Source organism: Anolis sagrei, chromosome 8, assembly GCF_037176765.1.
Source record: "Anolis sagrei isolate rAnoSag1 chromosome 8, rAnoSag1.mat, whole genome shotgun sequence".
NCBI lineage: Eukaryota > Metazoa > Chordata > Lepidosauria > Squamata > Dactyloidae > Anolis > Anolis sagrei.
This window is the reverse complement of record NC_090028.1, coordinates 5,702,695-5,719,817: the sequence shown is the minus strand read 5'-3', so window position 1 is coordinate 5,719,817 and position 17,123 is coordinate 5,702,695. Positions and strand designations below refer to the sequence as shown.

The 17,123-nt window shown below is 42.2% G+C and overlaps 1 protein-coding gene across 2 annotated transcripts in view; it reads left to right on the top strand.

Annotated features, from left to right (window-relative positions):
- The window catches only part of RSPRY1 (ring finger and SPRY domain containing 1), a 70,196-nt gene that overhangs the window by 49,502 nt on the left and 3,571 nt on the right, over positions 1-17,123 (top strand). For both annotated transcript variants that reach the window (XM_060788302.2, XM_067470992.1), the window contains exons 9-14: positions 1,131-1,246; positions 3,788-3,931; positions 8,651-8,762; positions 10,702-10,804; positions 13,516-13,668; positions 16,362-16,466. In XM_060788302.2, coding sequence (XP_060644285.2) covers positions 1,131-1,246; positions 3,788-3,931; positions 8,651-8,762; positions 10,702-10,804; positions 13,516-13,668; positions 16,362-16,466 — 733 coding nt within the window. The remainder of the gene's footprint in view (positions 1-1,130; positions 1,247-3,787; positions 3,932-8,650; positions 8,763-10,701; positions 10,805-13,515; positions 13,669-16,361; positions 16,467-17,123) is intronic.

Genomic DNA, 17,123 nt, shown 5'->3' with positions numbered 1-17,123 from the left:
CAAAAAATTATTTGTAACCCTTTTGGTACTAATGTTGTAGAATAGTTCCTTGTAAAAAAAAAGAAAAGTTGGGAACCACTTGTTGCACTCCAGGACCGGAGAAGCCCTCTGACTGTAAACGCCACACCATTGGATAGAAAACAAATCTTTTATTGAAGATAATTAAAAAGCTGTAAGGTAAAAAAGCACTTTAAAGAAATAGGTAAATCCAATTAGGTAGGAAGATAAGCAAGAACAAAGTAGTCCAGGGTAATAGTCCAGTAAAGTCCATAAAAACAAAGTCAAAACTTCCCAAATAAAATGCAAGAAATCGGGAAACATGAACTCAAAGCATGAATATAGAAGCATAGATCAAAACCATGAAACAAAGGCACTTAAAACATGAATTTTCAAAGCAAAGCTTCCATGAACAAGAATGAGAACTTGACTTGATTCCAAATGATGCTTCATCTGACTACATATCCTGTACTTGGGACTTTTATCTCATCGTTAGTTAGGTCTCTAGCACTCAGAAATTGGTTTTGCTTTAGCTGAGAATTTCTTATCTTTTTCTCTTGGAATCTGGCAGAACGCCAAAGCCACTGTTCTGCTCTCCTGTTTTGACTAATCTCTTCCCATCTATCTATTTGCTCGTTAATTTCTGCAGCTGGGCCAGGTGCCAAGCTGTTTTCATGTTCCTTATCACGGGAACTGTCTGGAAACAATTCAGAAAGCACACCATCATCCCCACACCCCTCAGGGACATTCTCATGGAAAACTACACTTTGAACAGGGATCTCCTGATCATTCTCTGCATCAAGATCACTGGCCAAACCATTGCCATCTTGAAACTCATCTTGAAACTCATAGACAGCACTCCCCACACCCAAAGCACCCTGATCCTGAAACACAATCACAGGCTGAGCTCCAACACCACTGCTGTACAACAAAGTAGCCAAGTTGTGACCCACCCAAAAGTTGCTGGGCTCTCACAATTCCTCACCACTGGCTTTGCTGACTTGGAGTGATGCAAGTTGTGGTTCAACATGTGCAGGCCATAAATTAATGACCAGAACTGTGTTCTGGATTATTAATACCACTACAGCAGATGTTCAGCTTCCAATTTGACGCTTTTATCTTCTCTCTTGCAGTTTTGAAAGAAGGGAGGCAGTTTACGTACGAGAAGGTTGACTTGACCCACATTAATGCCATGCTGAACAGTAACGACGTCAGTGAATACCTTAAGATCTCACCGCATGGGTTGGAGGTAGGTTTTTGTGCCCCTTTTACTTTTATTTATTTATTTATTTATTTACAGTATTTATATTCCGCCCTTCTCATCCTGCAGGGACTCAGGGCAGATTACAGTGTAGATATACATGGCAAACGTTCAGTGCCATAGACACACAACATATATAGACAGACACACAGAGGCTACTTAACATTCCAGCTTTGTGATGAGGGTATTCTGGCCTCCAGGGGAGCTGTCGTTTCACCGTCCATTTGTGACACTGATGAAATACTTCCTCATTCTTTGCATGTTTGCTGGAGAATTTTATGGCGTCGTAAATTAGTTAAATTAGCCTCCCCGCATAAGCGGTATCTAAATTTCCTACTTGGCAGATGCAAATGTCTTTTGGGCTGCAAAAGTCGACAGCAAGCTATACAAATTGGTTGGAAGCTCAACCCAACCTAGGCTGGCTTTGAACTCATGACGTTTATTTATTATTTATTTTTATTTATTTGCAGTATTTATATTTATTTATTTATTTTATTTACAGTTTTTTATATTCCGCACTTCTCACCCCGCAGGGGACTCAGGGCGGATCACAGTGTACACATATATGGCAAACATTCAAATGCCAATTTTTACATACAACATATACAGACATACACAGAGGCTATTTAACTTTTTCTGGCCGCCAGGGGAGCTGTCACTTTCATCGTCCATCTGCAACACTGATGAAGTACTTCCGCATTCCCCGCATGCTTTTTGCTGGAGTGCTTGTTGGAGTCTTTTTTTTGGCCTCATAAATTAGTTAATTTAGCCTCCCCACACTTTAAGGTGGTACCTAATTTTCCTCATTCTTTGCATGCTTGCTGGAGAGTTTTTGTATGGCGTTGTAAGTTAGTTAAATTAGCCTCCCCGCATAAGCGGTACCTAAATTTCCTACTTGACAGATGCAACTGTCTTTCGGGCTGCAAAGGTCGACAGCAAGCTACACAAATTGGTCGGAAGCTCACTCCAATTCGGGCTGGCTTTGAACTCATGACCTTTCGGCCAGTAGTGATCTTAATGCAGCTGACTCCCAGCCCACTGCACCAAAGTCCTGGTGGTGTTCTTCTAAAGTGTTATATATTCCTCATTTTCCTTGCGGTCCTCTTGCTCTTTGTTTGTCCAGTCTTACGTGCACCAGTTATGAGAATCCCATCTGGCTGTGAAGATCTTGTCTTTTCCAAAAATGCTTTTCAAATCCTATAAGTTAAAATCAGAGAGATTGAGCAAATATACACATGAGTAGCCGAATACAACTGCTGAGTAAAAAAAGAACCAGGAAGCCTCCAATCACATTACATTTTTTAGATTGTGCTTCTGTTTGCTCTTCAGTCATTTGGGTTGGAAACATTGGCAAGGGAAGGCTCTATAGCATGCATACCACTGGCAGCATCTCCCAAGTTGCCAAAATGTTTACTCGTCACTGTCCTGTCGCATTCCAACAGATTACACAACATGTTCTATATTGCAAAGCTACTCAATGTGACGATGATAAAAAGTGAAACAAGAACAATAATAAACAATAAGCCTCTAAATTAAATCTAGGTCAGTGCATCCCAAAGTATCTGGCAGGATTTTCCTCCTGTGTGCCAGAGGCTAAGGGCCATATTTGTACACATTGTCTACCACTGTTTCCGTCTTTACTGGAAACAGAGACCAGTACTCACACAGAGGCCACCACTTTGAGGAGCACTGACCTAGATGCCATTCCCATGGTAGATTGATGGTAGATTGTAGCCAAGAGCCTGTGTAAGGTAAGGCAATTTACAAAATCTGAAATGGAGCTCTTTGGAGGAAGGAGGGAAGAGTGGAGTTCAGAGACCTCAATTTCTGTTTTGTTTTTTTAATCTTTCCTTGCGTTCAGAGAAAGAAGGGGGAATCAGCCCCAAATGGCTCTGCGACTACTATTCGAAGAGTCCTAAAATACCAATTTTGGGGCCACAAAAAGGGGAGGTGCAGCTATTATGTGGGGGCGACCATTGTGCGATGAAATATGGGTAAATTTGAGATTGAACAGAATTCAGAAAGCCCCACGATATGTTCAACAATGGGATAGCTCTTCCAGGCAATCCCTTCACGGCCACGAAAAGGAGAGGTGCAGCTATTATGTGGGGGCAACCATTACGCGATGAAATATGGGTAAATTTGAGATTCAACAGAATTCAGAAAGCCTCAGGTTATGTTCAACCATGGGATAGCTCTTCCAGGCAATCCCTTCACGGCCACGAAAAGGAGAGGTGCAGCTATTATGTGGGGGCGACCATTATGTGATGAAATATGGGTAAATTTGAGATTCAACGGAATTCAGAAAGCCCCAGGTTATGGTCAACATTGGGATAGCTTTTCCAGGCAATCCCTTCATGGCCACGAAAAGGAGAGGTGCAGCTATTATGTGGGGGCGACCATTCTGCGATGAAATATGGGTAAATTTGAAATTCAACAGAATTCAGAAAGCCCCAGGTTATGGTCAACAATGGGATAGCTTTTCCAGGCAATCAGGGCATGCAGTTATGCTTCCGTTTTGTTTGCTAGGCCCGATGTGACGCCTCCTCTTTTGAAAGTGTCCGGTGTACCTTCTGTGTGGATTCTGGAGTCTGGTATTACGAAGTCACCGTCGTCACTTCTGGAGTGATGCAGATCGGATGGGCAACCAAAGACAGCAAATTCCTCAATCATGTAAGTCCGCTTTCTCCCTTTGGAACGTCCTCGTCAAACTCCAAATTCCTACACAAACACACACGCACATAGTTCTTTCCCTGCGTTAAAATATTGCAGGTCCACCAACATTATATTGTGAATTTGCAGCATCTGCTTGAAGCCAATTATCACTAGCATTGATACGTCTGAAGAGTTGAAATTATCTCATTGAATTTTTTTTTCGGGGAGACAGCATATGTTCCTAATCCCTTAACCATACAGACAGACCATGAAAGCCTTAAGCATGATTAAGAGATTAGAAAAATTCCTGTCTCCGCTATGTCTCAAAATTCTTCTGGCTGTTTGCATAAATCGTGTCTAAAGCAGAATTAAGGACAGAAAGGAGAGCATCTGACTTGGCCTTTTTGTCTGAAAATAGAACTGGTGAGATGGGAGATTTTATCTTTGTGCCAGACGTTTTTATCTTCTATTGTAATTGGAAATTTCCTCTAGAATTGGAGCTCTCCTCCACGCTGAGTTTTCAGCCTGCCTAAGAAAAATTAAAATAAAGTCCTTGCAAAAGTTGCTTTTAAAGGCGTTTTCAAAGATCAAGTACGGGGGTGCTGTGGTTTTTAGCTATGAATAGGTTTTAAGGAGTTTAACTGTTTATTTGTAATACTTTTAATTGTGTTTTAATGTTGGCATGTTCTGAAATCATATTGTATTGGTTTTACTGTAAGCAGCTTTGAGGGGTTTTTTTTAAAGAAAGAAAACAACAACAACCCAATAATAATAATAATAATAATAATAATAATAATAATAAGGCAGAGGAACGAGAGACCAGATTGCCAATATCCGGATACTGGAGAATGGAGAAAGGCAGGGAGTTTCAGAAAAACATCTATTTCTGCTTCATTGACTATTCTAAAGCCTTTGACTGTGTGGATCATCATAAATTGTGGCAAGTCCTTGGTGGGATGGGCATCCCAAGCCCCCTTCCCTCTCTCCTGAGGAATCTGTCCAAGGACCAAGGAGCAACAGTCAGAACTGACCACGGAACAACAGACTGGTTCAAGATTGGGAAAGGCGTACGGCAAGGCTGCATCCTCTCACCCAACCTTTTTAACATGTATGCAGAACACATCATGCGAGGATGTGCGGGGCTTGAGGAATGCAAAGCTGGGGTGAAAATTGCTGGAAGAAACATCAACAACCTCAGATATGCAGATGACACCACTCTGATGGCCGAAAGCGAGGAGGAGCTGAGGAGCCTTCTAATCAAGGTGAAAGAAGAAAGCGCAAAAGCCGGGTTGCAGCTAAACGTCAAAAAACCAAGATTATGGCAACAAGAATGATTGACAACTGGGAAATAGAGGGAAAAAACATGGAGGCCGTGACAGACTTTGTATTTCTAGGTGCAAAGATGACTGCAGATGCAGACTGTGGCCAGGAAATCAGGAGACGCTTCCTTCTTGGGAGGAGAGCAATGTCCAGTCTTGATAAAATAGTAAAGAGTAGAGACATCAGACTGGCAACAACGATCCGCATAGTCAAAGCCATGATATTCCCTGTAGTCACCTACGGATGTGAGAGCTGGACCTTAGGGAAGGCTGAGCGAAGGAAGATCGATGCTTTTGAGCTGTGGTGTTGGAGGAAAGTGCTGAGAGTGCCTTGGACTGCGAGAAGATCCAACCAGTCCATCCTCCAGGAAATAAAGCCCGACTGCTCATTGGAGGGAAGGAGACTAGAGACAAAGTGGAAGTCCTTTGGCCACATCATGAGGAGACAGCAAAGCCTAGAGAAGACAATGATGCTGGGGAAAGTGGAAGGCAAAAGGAAGAGGGGCCGACCAAGGACAAGGTGAATGGATGGCATCCTTGAAGTGACTGGACTGACCTTGAACGAGCTGGGGGTGGTGACGGCTGACAGGGAGCTCTGGCGTGGGCTAGTCCATGAGGTCACGAAGAGTCAGAGACGACTGAACGAATGAACAACAACAACAATAATAGTAAAGACAAAGAGTGAATGCCGTAAAAACACAATGCAGAGCAGAAGAGAAAACAGGCAAAAGAAGGCTCTCCATGGACAGTTCCTGGGAAAAATTGAGAGCCAGATTAACGAAGAAGAAAAATGGATGTGGCTCATAAATGGATCTTTCGAAAAGGAGGCCATGAAGAGTGGCTTTTCAGTGATTGGGAGCTTTTAAATGGTTTGTTAACACACATCTGGTGGCTGAGAGAAGATGCCAGTGTGCGGTGAGAGCACAGCCACACAATGGACCCAGTGTTTGAACCTGTATTCGGATCTCATGATCAAAACAAACAGTTCTCTCGCCAGGCTTTTCTGTCTGTAAAAACAAAACATTTGGATATGCTTCTGGACCTATGGTTCTGCAGAAAGGAAACTGAAATACTGAAACTGAAATTAATTTTATTTTGTTTCTACCCCTCCTTTCTCTCCCCATGGGGACTCACGGTGCCTTACAATAACATGACACAACCTGATGAATTCTAAATGATTGCAAGTGCAAACACAATTAAATGTTTTAGTTTATTTATTTTTTTATCGTATCAGAAGTAATGTATAAGTTGTAATGTATTAAAAAAAACACAAAGTTTAAAAAGTTGGCATTATACTAAATGTCCTTTGACCAGTAGCTGGCCACTTGGAGTGCCTCTGGTGTTGCTATAAGAAGGTCCTCCATTGTGCATGTGGCAGGGCTTAGACCGCATTGTAATAAGTTATCTGGTTTGCTCTTCTCCACACTCGTATGTCATGGACTCCACTTTGTGGCCCCATTTCTAAGGCTGGCTCTGCATCTCGTGGTGCCAGAGCGCAGTCTGTTCAGCACCTTCCAAGTCTCCCAGTTTTCTGTGTTCTCAGAAGAGAATTTCTCATCCGGTCTCAGCCACTGATTGGGGTTCTGGGTTTTAGCCTGCCACTTTTGGGCTCTCGCTTGCTGAGGTGTTGCTGTGTCTCTGGAGATCTTAGGAAGCTATTTCTTGATTTAAGGCATTTATTTATTTATTACCTACTAGCCGTCCCCTGCCGCGCGTTGCTGTGGCCCAATCTGTGTATATGTGTTTTGTATGTGTATATCACTGCTTTTATATTTGTGTGTTTGTGTATATATGTGGCTTTGTGCATGCATTGTAATGTAATTTTTTTATTTTTTTGGTTTTTAAGTCTCTTCTGCTGTTTTTCAGTATTTTTATGAGTGATGGTCACTCGTTGGCCTGATAGTTGTATTGTGTCCAAATTTGGTGTCAATTCACCCAGTGGTTTTTGAGTTATGTTAATCCCACAAATGAACATTACATTTTTATTTATATAGATATTTATTCCCCGCCCTTCTCCTCCCCAAAAGGGGACTCAGGGCGGCCTAACAAAAGCATCATACAATACTAGCATCATAAAAAGAACCACAGCACAATCAAAATATTAAAAATTAAAACAACAATTAAAACAATTAATTAAGACACATTCATTAAAATGAAAATCCAAAAACCAGTCCGGGTCAATTCATTGCCATAAGTTGTGTGATCTTCTTCCACTTGTTGCTCACTGATCAAATGCTTGGTCCCATCACCAGGTCTTGATTTTCCTTCTAAAAGACAAGAGGGAGGTGGCCAATCTGATATCTCTAGGGAGGGCGTTCCATAGGCGGGGGGCCCTTCTGAGAAGGCCCTGTCTCTTGTCCCCATCAACCGTGTTTGCGATAGTGGTGGGATTGAGAGCAGGGCCTCTCCTGAAGATCTTAAACTTCGTGATGGTTTGTGACATTGTCTTGCTGTCTGATATCTGAACAGAGGATGGGCAGGAGATGCCTTGGTCCTTTCATTATTGGCTGCTGCTTCCCGGCGGATGTCAGATACCGGCTAAACAGTATAAATTCTCCAGTGGGATAGGGCACAGACACCCCATGATAATGCAGCATGTCTCATTAAGAGCCACATCCTCTGTTTTAGTGTGGTGAGATGTGTTCCACACTAGGCAGAGTACTCAGCATCAGAGTAGCAAAGCATGAAGGCAGGTGTCTTAAGATCAACAGAGATAATCACAGGAACACCCCAGCAAGCCAGAGTCCAAAAGTGGCAGGCTTAAACGTGGAACTTTAATCAGTTGCTGATACCAGATAAGAAACACCCCCCCCCCTTCAGCACACAGAAGATGAGGCAACTTGGAAGGCGCTGAACAGGCTGCCCTCTGAAATCACGAGATACAGAGCTAACAAGAAATGGGGCTACAAAGTGGAGTCCACAACATGCAAGTGTGGAGGAGAGCAAAACACAGACCACCTACTACAATGCAGTCTGAGTCCTGCCACATGTACAATGGAGGATTTTCTCACAGCCACACCACAGGCACTCCAAGTGGCCAGCTTCTGGTGAAAGGAAATGTAATATAATGCCAAGTTTTTAAATTTTGTTTGTGTTTTAAATACACTTTAACTTTACCCTCAGTTTGTTTCTGACTTGATAAATAAATACCGGGATGTACCAGGTATGTATAACTGTGTCCAGATCTGACTTGTCCAGGAGCGGGCACAGTTGGTGCACTGGCTTTAACTGTGCAAAAGTTCTCTTGGTCACTGTTGATACAGGGCCAAATCCAGGAGGAACCCCACCCTCCCAACTGCAAACCTATATTTTCAGACGGAGTGTGAACAGGCTGGATCCCTATTCTCTATTTATGACTTCTGCTTGTTCTTTCACGATTCAAGAAAATTAAATGCTACCTTCTGTTGTTTCCCTGAAGGAAGGTTATGGTATCGGGGACGATGAGTACTCCTGCGCATATGACGGCTGCCGGCAGCTGATCTGGTATAATGCCAGAAGTAAACCGCATTCCCACCCGTGCTGGAAGGAAGGTAACTTTGCTCCCTGCCTTGCCACACTTCCTCCTGTCTTTTGCCTTTGCTGACGAATTGCTTTAGATCTCACCCAAAAGAGTACCGTATATGCCCGAGTATAAACCGAGGCACCTAATTTTACCACATAAAACTGTGAAAATGTATTGACTTGAGTATAAGCCGAGGGTGGGAAATGCAGCAGCTACAGGTCAATTTCAAAATAAAAATATATACCAATAAAATTACATTAACTGAGACATCAGTAGGTTCGATGCTTTTGAATATTTACATAAAAGTGTAATTTAAGATAAGACTTCCAACTCTGATTAAACCATTTTTCTAACCTTCTTCAATGCAAATGAGCTTACATATCCTTCCAATAATAAGAAAGTAAAATATTAAACGTAATGAAAATAATAATAGAGTAAAATAATGGAAATGTAATCATCTATATAAATAAAAATGTAATGTCCGTTTGTGAGATTAACATAACTCAGAGACCACTGGACAAATTGACACCAAATTTGGACATAATATACTTATCAGGCCAACGAGTGTTCATCACCCCTAAAAACACAACCACCACCCCCCCAGCAGAACGGACTTAAAACCCCCCAAAATACACCATACACACACACATATATATACATGCACACATACATACATACATACACATATATATATACCCAAGCACACACAAATATACACACCCATACATACATATACACACACACACACATTTATCCATATACATATGCACACAGAAATATACATGTGCACACATACATACACACAAATATGCATATAGACAAGCACACATATATACACAATATACATATACACGTATAAACACAGAGATATACACACACATATATACACATCTACACACACACATATACATACATCCACACACACACACACACATGTTTACACACACACACAAACACATATATACACAGATACACAAATATATACAAACAATATAAACACATATATAGACATACAAAACATATATACAGACAGGGCCACAGCAAAGCGTGGCAGGGGACAGCTAGTAACAGTAATAATAGAGTAAATAATAAATATAATAATAATAATACTAGAGAAAAATAATAAATGTAATAATAATAATTAAAGTAAAATATAAATATTAGCAATAATAAATAGAAAAATAATAAAAGTAATAATAAATAGAGTAAGAAATGTAATAATAATAATAATAATAATAATAATAATAATAATAAAGTAATGTAAATGTAATAATAATAATACTTTGTCCCAAATGCACTTTACTAGAAATCTAGGATTGTCTGCACGCCCTATCTTCTCCAAAAATACCTATCCATTTCACCCGGTCATGCCCAGTTTTTAATTTTTTTAATCCATTACAACTGGCCCTGACACTGATTTTAAATTGCGTCGTGCTGTTTAATGTCTATTGCTTGAGTTATTTATTGATGTATTGTTGTTTTGTTGTTTATTGATGTATTGGGTCTCGGCCTCCTGTACGCCGCACCGAGTCCTTCGGGAGATGGTAGCGGGTTATAAATAAAGGTTGTTTATTATTATTATTATTAATAATAATAATAATAATAATAATAATAATAATAATGGAGTACAATAATAAATGTAATAATAATAATAATAGAGTACAATAATAAATAACTTTGACTCAAGTATAAGCCGAGGGAGGCTTTTACAACCTTAAAAAAGGGCTGAAAAACCCGGCTTATACTCTAGTATATACAGTATACATTTAGCAAATTCAGCTTTGGCTTGAAACTTCCTGCAGTCCCTTCCATTCTGTAGAGACATGTTCCCTCTTCAAGCATGAATTTAAAGAATCCATGCTTGGGTTATGAGACATTGGGGGGGGGGGGCGTGGCAGTAGGCATGTGTATTGTGTTTTTGTCAGAGCAATAACCACTTTTGTTTTTGTCTTCACGCTTGGCTGAAGGTGACACAATAGGATTTTTACTCGACCTTCAGGACAAGAAGATGGTTTTCTATTTAAACGGGAACCAGCTTCCGGCTGAGAAGCAAGTCTTTTCTTCTGCTGTGTAAGTACACAATCCCCTTGATGGCACTTTAAAAATTCACATTGTTTCGCAGCACTGGAAAACACCATCAAATATGCATTTGTTGGGTTGCAACAAAGGCGTAACCACCTTGCGATGGCAGCAGGAAGGAACTCGTGCACTTGCCTTGGGACAACATTAGTCATCTGAGAACCAAGGTTACCATATGCCTTGACCTTTGTTTCACTGCGTTGTGCAGTAGTGCCTCTCCTCCTTTGTTTTTTTGGCTAGTCCCAAAGAGCAGAGCAAATAGAAGTTCTAGTCCTCAGCAGAGGTACACCATGTGTCAAACACAATGCTTATGGGCTGATCATTTCGTGTGGCTTCGCAAATGCTGGACTACAACTTCTATATTCCTCATCATTTGATATAATGACTAAGAGAGGATGGGAGTTGGGAAATAGAAACATTTGGCAGGCTGAAGTCTGTTCTGTTCAGCCAGGAGTGTGTAGTTTTAATTTAGATACAAAGCTTGTGGATAGGATGTCTGGCTTTAAATTGCCCTTCAACCTTTCCCCAATCTCAGAGCTACAAGGGTTGTTGGGTTGCCATGCCCGTTATCCACAGTTGTAGGAGTTGACATTTCATAACATCTTGGGATCCCAAATTAGGTGAAAACTAAAGTGCACCAACCACTTTGTAACTCTGTTTTAATTCAGTGGGTTCTACCCTTGGTTTTGGTGATCTCTTCTTATTTATTTATTTATGTATTTATTTATGTATTTCATATATTTATATCCCTTCTCCCGACAAGGGGGTCTCACATGAGCATCAGAGGATGCAAACAACATAAATACCATAAAAATTACAATCCACAATAAAATCATTTTAAAACACTGTACAACATCACCAGTAAAATTTAACAATAAATTAATAGATTAACGTTCCAGTAAAAACCAAGCCGAGCCGGGAGAATCCATGTCGCAAAATCCAAATTTCCTTTTCCTATTGCCGCTGGCCTCTCATCGAACGCCTGGCCCCAGAGCCAGGTCTTCAGTTGTCTTCTAAAGGACAGGAGGGAGGTGGCCAACCTGATGTCCTTAGGGAGAGAGTTCCACAGATGGGGGGCCACTCCCGAGAAGGCCCTGTCTCTCGTCCCCACCAACCGCGTTTGGCCTGATTATCCTCACCTGGCCTGATTAACTGCTTCCTTGACTAGAATTTAAAATAATAACTGATAAAATGATGATTACTAGTAATAGAGGTCATTAAAATGGTTGATAAAACATAAAAACAGACTGGGAAGCTTCTCTACACAGCCCTCATCGGCATCATCTGTTGTGACTGGGCACCAAATATTGTCTCACACAGCAGTTTAAGGGTTAACAAAAGTCTTTAATGAGACTCTGGTAGACTAACAGCACTTGAACAGCAGTGCTAGTTAACAAAACAAAAGGCCTTCAGGCAAGTAAACAAAGGAGGGAGAAAAGCCGGATTATCCCAGGACTCAAACTCAGGGAAAAAGGAAAGCAGGAGCAAACGCTGATGTTGATAAACATGGAGTCAAACGGTCTTTGGTCATACACAGGCAAGAGCAGTAAACAAAGTCCAGAAAGCAGTTGCGTGGTCCAGGAATGTTTCCAAAGTCAGGGGCAAGGAGAAGTCACTCACGTAGTCCAATCCGAAGTCAAGGCACAAGAAGACACAATAACTTGAAACCCGGGACCCAAACAGAGGTTAGGCAGCACAAAGACCGGATACAACGCTTTGTCCTCTGCAAAGCTACACATCCCAGAGCTCCCATTTTTATTAGCAGTCACTATCACTTGATTGGCTATCATCGCTATCATCTGGGTCATCTTCCTCAGCTGCTGGCTCGTTTCCTCGCCAACGCTGCCATCGTTGATCTAGTCCAGGATCCTGCCAAGATGTACCTTCCTGCCATGTATTTTGGAATCCCTCGAACTCGTCACTGGACGTGGGCTGATTACATATGTCCTCAATTTCCCTAACCCAAGTCCAGTCCATTTCCTCCTCCATCTCCTCATTACTGGCTTCCAGTTCATCTGCACTAGAATTGTCAGCTGTATCTTTAAGCCGTTTACTCAAAGTTTCCTCATCACTATCAGACTCATTGGCAACCCGCTTTAGTCCCCGGTAATCCCCTTCTTCCAGATCCTCGGGTCCAAACCCTGCAAAATCTTCCGTGTCGCTAGGTGCCAAGAATATATCTCGAATACGCTTCAGCTGACGCTGATCCAGCTCTGACTCAGCATCACTCCTCCTTCTCCTACAACTGGTAGTAGCTTCACTGTCAAGACGCTGAGCCACAACATCATCACTCAAAGGTCCATCCCGACCAGTATGTAGAAAAAGTATACACTTTTTCCATAACACTATGTGACAAAATTTGAAAAAAAATCTGTTCCTGGTTTGAAAGTTTTATTACCTGTTTAATTGTTCGGTCCTTACTTTGAACAGTTTTTCTACTTCAGAAACATTGTTTTTGTGACGGCGACAAATTAGGTTGAATTGGTTGAGACCCTTTGATGAGATATTCCTTGAAAAACTATAACAAAACATACTGCAGGATGTTTCACAAAAACAGTTCTTGCCGTTCAATAAACTCTTCCCATGTTTTTATGATACATAGAACCAATTAGGAAATGACATTGATAACCCAGGAACAACAATCATATTAAATGACAGCCCTGATATATACCTAGCTGATATTTTCCTCCTTTTCCTTGTAGGTCCGGCTTCTTTGCTGCAGCTAGTTTCATGTCTTACCAACAGTGCGAGTTCAACTTCGGAGCGAAACCTTTCAAATATCCGCCACCCGCTAAATTTAGCACCTTTAACAATTATGCCTTCCTGACAGCAGAAGAGAAAATAATTTTACCCAGGTAACATTTTCCGCTTGAGCTGGTTGGTCAAGCTGGGGAGCTAGAACACAAACTGTACTTTGTAGAATGTATTGTCGAAGGTTTTCATGGCCAGAATCACTGGGGTGTTGTAGTATTTTTCGGGCTATATGGCCATGTTCTAGAGGCATTCTCTCCTGACGTTTCGCCTGCATCTATGGCAAGCATCCTCAGAGGTAGTGAGGTCTATTGGAACTAAGAAAATGGGTTTATATATCTGTGGAATGACCAGGGTGGGACAAAGGACTCTTGTCTGTTGTAGTTAGGTGTGAATGTTTCAACTGACCATCTTGATTAACATTTGATGGCCTGGCAGTGCCTGGGGCAATTTTTTGTTGAGAGGTGATTAGATGTCCCAGATTGTTTCCTCTCTGCTGTTTTGCTGTTGTAGTTTTAGAGTTTTTTAATACTGGTAGCCAGATTTTGTTCATTTTCATGGTTTCCTCCTTTCTCTTGAAATTGTCCACATGCTTGTGGATTTCAATGGCTTCTCTGTGTAGTCTGACATGGTGGTTGTTGGTGTGGTCCAGCATTTCTGTGTTCTCAAATAATATGCTGTGTCCAGGCTGGTTCATCAGGTGCTCTGCTATGGCTGATTTCTCTGGTTGAAGTAGTCTGCAGTGCCTTTCATGTTCCTTGATGCTTGTCTGGGCAATGCTGCTGCGTTTGGTGGTCCCTCTGTAGACTTGTCCACAGCTGCATGGTATACGGTAGACTCCTGCAGAGGTGAGAGGATCCCTCTTGTCCACCCAAAAGATCCACCCAGAGAAAAAGTGCTCTTGCCATACATCAAGGGAACCTCTGACCGCATAGGGAAGCTGATGAGGAAACACAACATACAAACTATCTACAGACCCACCAAGAAAATCCAACAAATGTTATGTTGAGCAAAGGACAAGAGGGATCCTCTCACTTCTGCAGGAGTCTACCGTATACCATGCAGCTGTGGACAAGTCTACAGAGGGACCACCAAACGCAGCAGCATTGCCCAGACACGAATCAAGGAACATGAAAGGCACTGCAGACTACTTCAACCAGAGAAGTCAGCCATAGCAGAGCACCTGATGAACCAACCTGGACACAGCATATTATTGGAGAACACAGAAATGCTGGACCACTCTCACAACCACCATGTCAGACTACACAGAGAAGCCATTGAAATCCACAAGCGTGTGGATAATTTCAACAGAAAGGAGGAAACCATGAAAATGAACAAAATCTGGCTACCAATATTAAAAAAAACTCCAAAATTACAACAGCAAAACAACAGAGAGAAACAATCAGGGATAGGTAATCACCTCTCAACAAAAGATTGCTCCAGGCACTAACAAGCCACACCAAACAACTGCCAGGTCATTAAATGCCAATCAAGGTGGTCAGTTGAAACATTCACACCTAGCTCCAGCAGACAAATGTTCTTTGTCCCACCCTGGTCTTTCCACAGATATATAAACCCATTTTCCTACTTCCAACAGACCTCACTACCTCTGAGGATGCTTGCCATAGATGCAGGCGAAACATCAGGAGAAAATGCCTCTAGAACATGGCCATACAGCCCAAAAAAAACCTACAACAACCCACAAAGTTAAAAACTTGGCATTGTACTAAATGTCCTTTGACCAGACACTGGCCACTTGGAGTGCCTCTGGTGTTGTTGTGAGAAGGCCTTCCATTGTGCATGTGGCGGGGCTCAGACCACAGGGTAGTAAGGGGTCTGTGGTTTGCTCTTCTCCACACTCGCATGTCGTGGATTCCACTTTGTAGCCCCATTTCTTAAGGTTGGCTCTGCATCTCTAGGTGCCAGAGCACAGTCTGTTCAGGACCTTTCAAGTCACCCAGTCTTCTGTGTGCCCAGGGGGAAGTCTCTCATCTGGTATCACCCATGGATTGAGGTGCTGGGTTTGAGCCTGCCACTTCTGGACTCTCGCTTGCTGAGGTGTTCCAGCGAGTGTCTCTGTAGATCTAAGAAAACTATGTCTGGATTTAAGTCGTTGACGTGCTGGCTGATACCCAAACAGGGGATGAGCTGGAGATGTCTCTGCCTTGGTCCTTTCACTATTGGCTGCCACTTCCCGGCGGATGTCAGGTGGTGTGATACCGGTTAGACAGTGTAATTTCTCCAGTGGTGTGGGGCGCAGACACCCCGTGATAATGCGGCATGTCTCATTAAGGGCCACATCCACTGTTTTGACGTGGTGAGAGGTATTCCACACTGGGCATGCATATTCAGCAGCAGAGTATTAAAGGACAGGTGTCTTAACTGTGTCTGGTTGTGATTCCCAGGTTGTGCCAGTCAGATTTCGTATAATATTATTTCTAGCGCCCACTTTTTGCTTGATATTCAAGCTTCTTGTAAGTCAGAGCATGGTCCAGAGTGACTCCCAGTTATTTCTGTGTACTTCAGTGTTTCATTGGGATTCCTTCCCAGGTCATCCTCAGAGTTCAAGATGCTTGTCTTTTGTTAATGTGAAAAGCACACATCTGCGTTTTAGATGGGTTAGGAATCAGCTGGTTTTCCCTGCGTCTTGCAGCATGCTGAATTGGTTGCAGGCATGAAACTGAGATGTTCTGCTGTATAGCGTGATGGAATATATATTCATATACATTTCTTATGAGCCTTTGCTGTTGCCCTGACACTCTTGGTTTCAATACCGTTTGGCATTTCTCGCCTTCAGACACAGACGCTTGGCCTTGTTGAAGCAAGTGAGCATCCGAGAAAATTGCTGCACCCTTTGCTGTGATGAAATAGCCGACACTGAACTCAGGCCATGTGGACATAGGTACAATTTATATTCTTTTTATGTGGGAGGGATGGGTTTTTTTGTAGTTTGCCATATATTGATATGGCATAGCTATGTGCCTTATTATTGGAATTATATATTGCCTTTGGAACCCAAGGCAGCTCATGGGGATAGTAAATGTGCTGGTACAGCTGTACCAGGAGCTCCTATTTTGTTTGCTTTGCAGTTAATGTTTGTTTGCAATCCCAGGCTTGGGATTTTGCAGCAGGGTGGCTTCCTGTTATAGGCTGCAATCATAGGGCAAGCCACCTGCCAATTATAGTTAGGATCCCTGGTCCCATCCCCTTTTTGCCTTTTGGAGGGAAGGGGCCATTTTTCAGTTAGTTACAGCAAGGGAAGCCAAGGCAGAGGATGCGTACAGACGTTCCTCCTGTGCAAAAGCTTCGTCTTTTAAGAGTTCCTGGGGAAGAACAGATTAAAGGTCTCTACGGATTGCCAAAGGGTTCCAGGGAACAGCTTCACAGCCTTGAGGACCTCCGGAGGGAATAACAACTCTTCATCTTCAGCTAAGTGATTTCAAGCCTGATGGTACGCCTGTTCGGTTCTGAGACGCAGTTCAGCCGGTAGCAGACTCAAACTAGTTAGGTTTAAGTTCACAGCAGCCTGGGAGGAGCTTTAAAGGGGAATTTTTCTGTT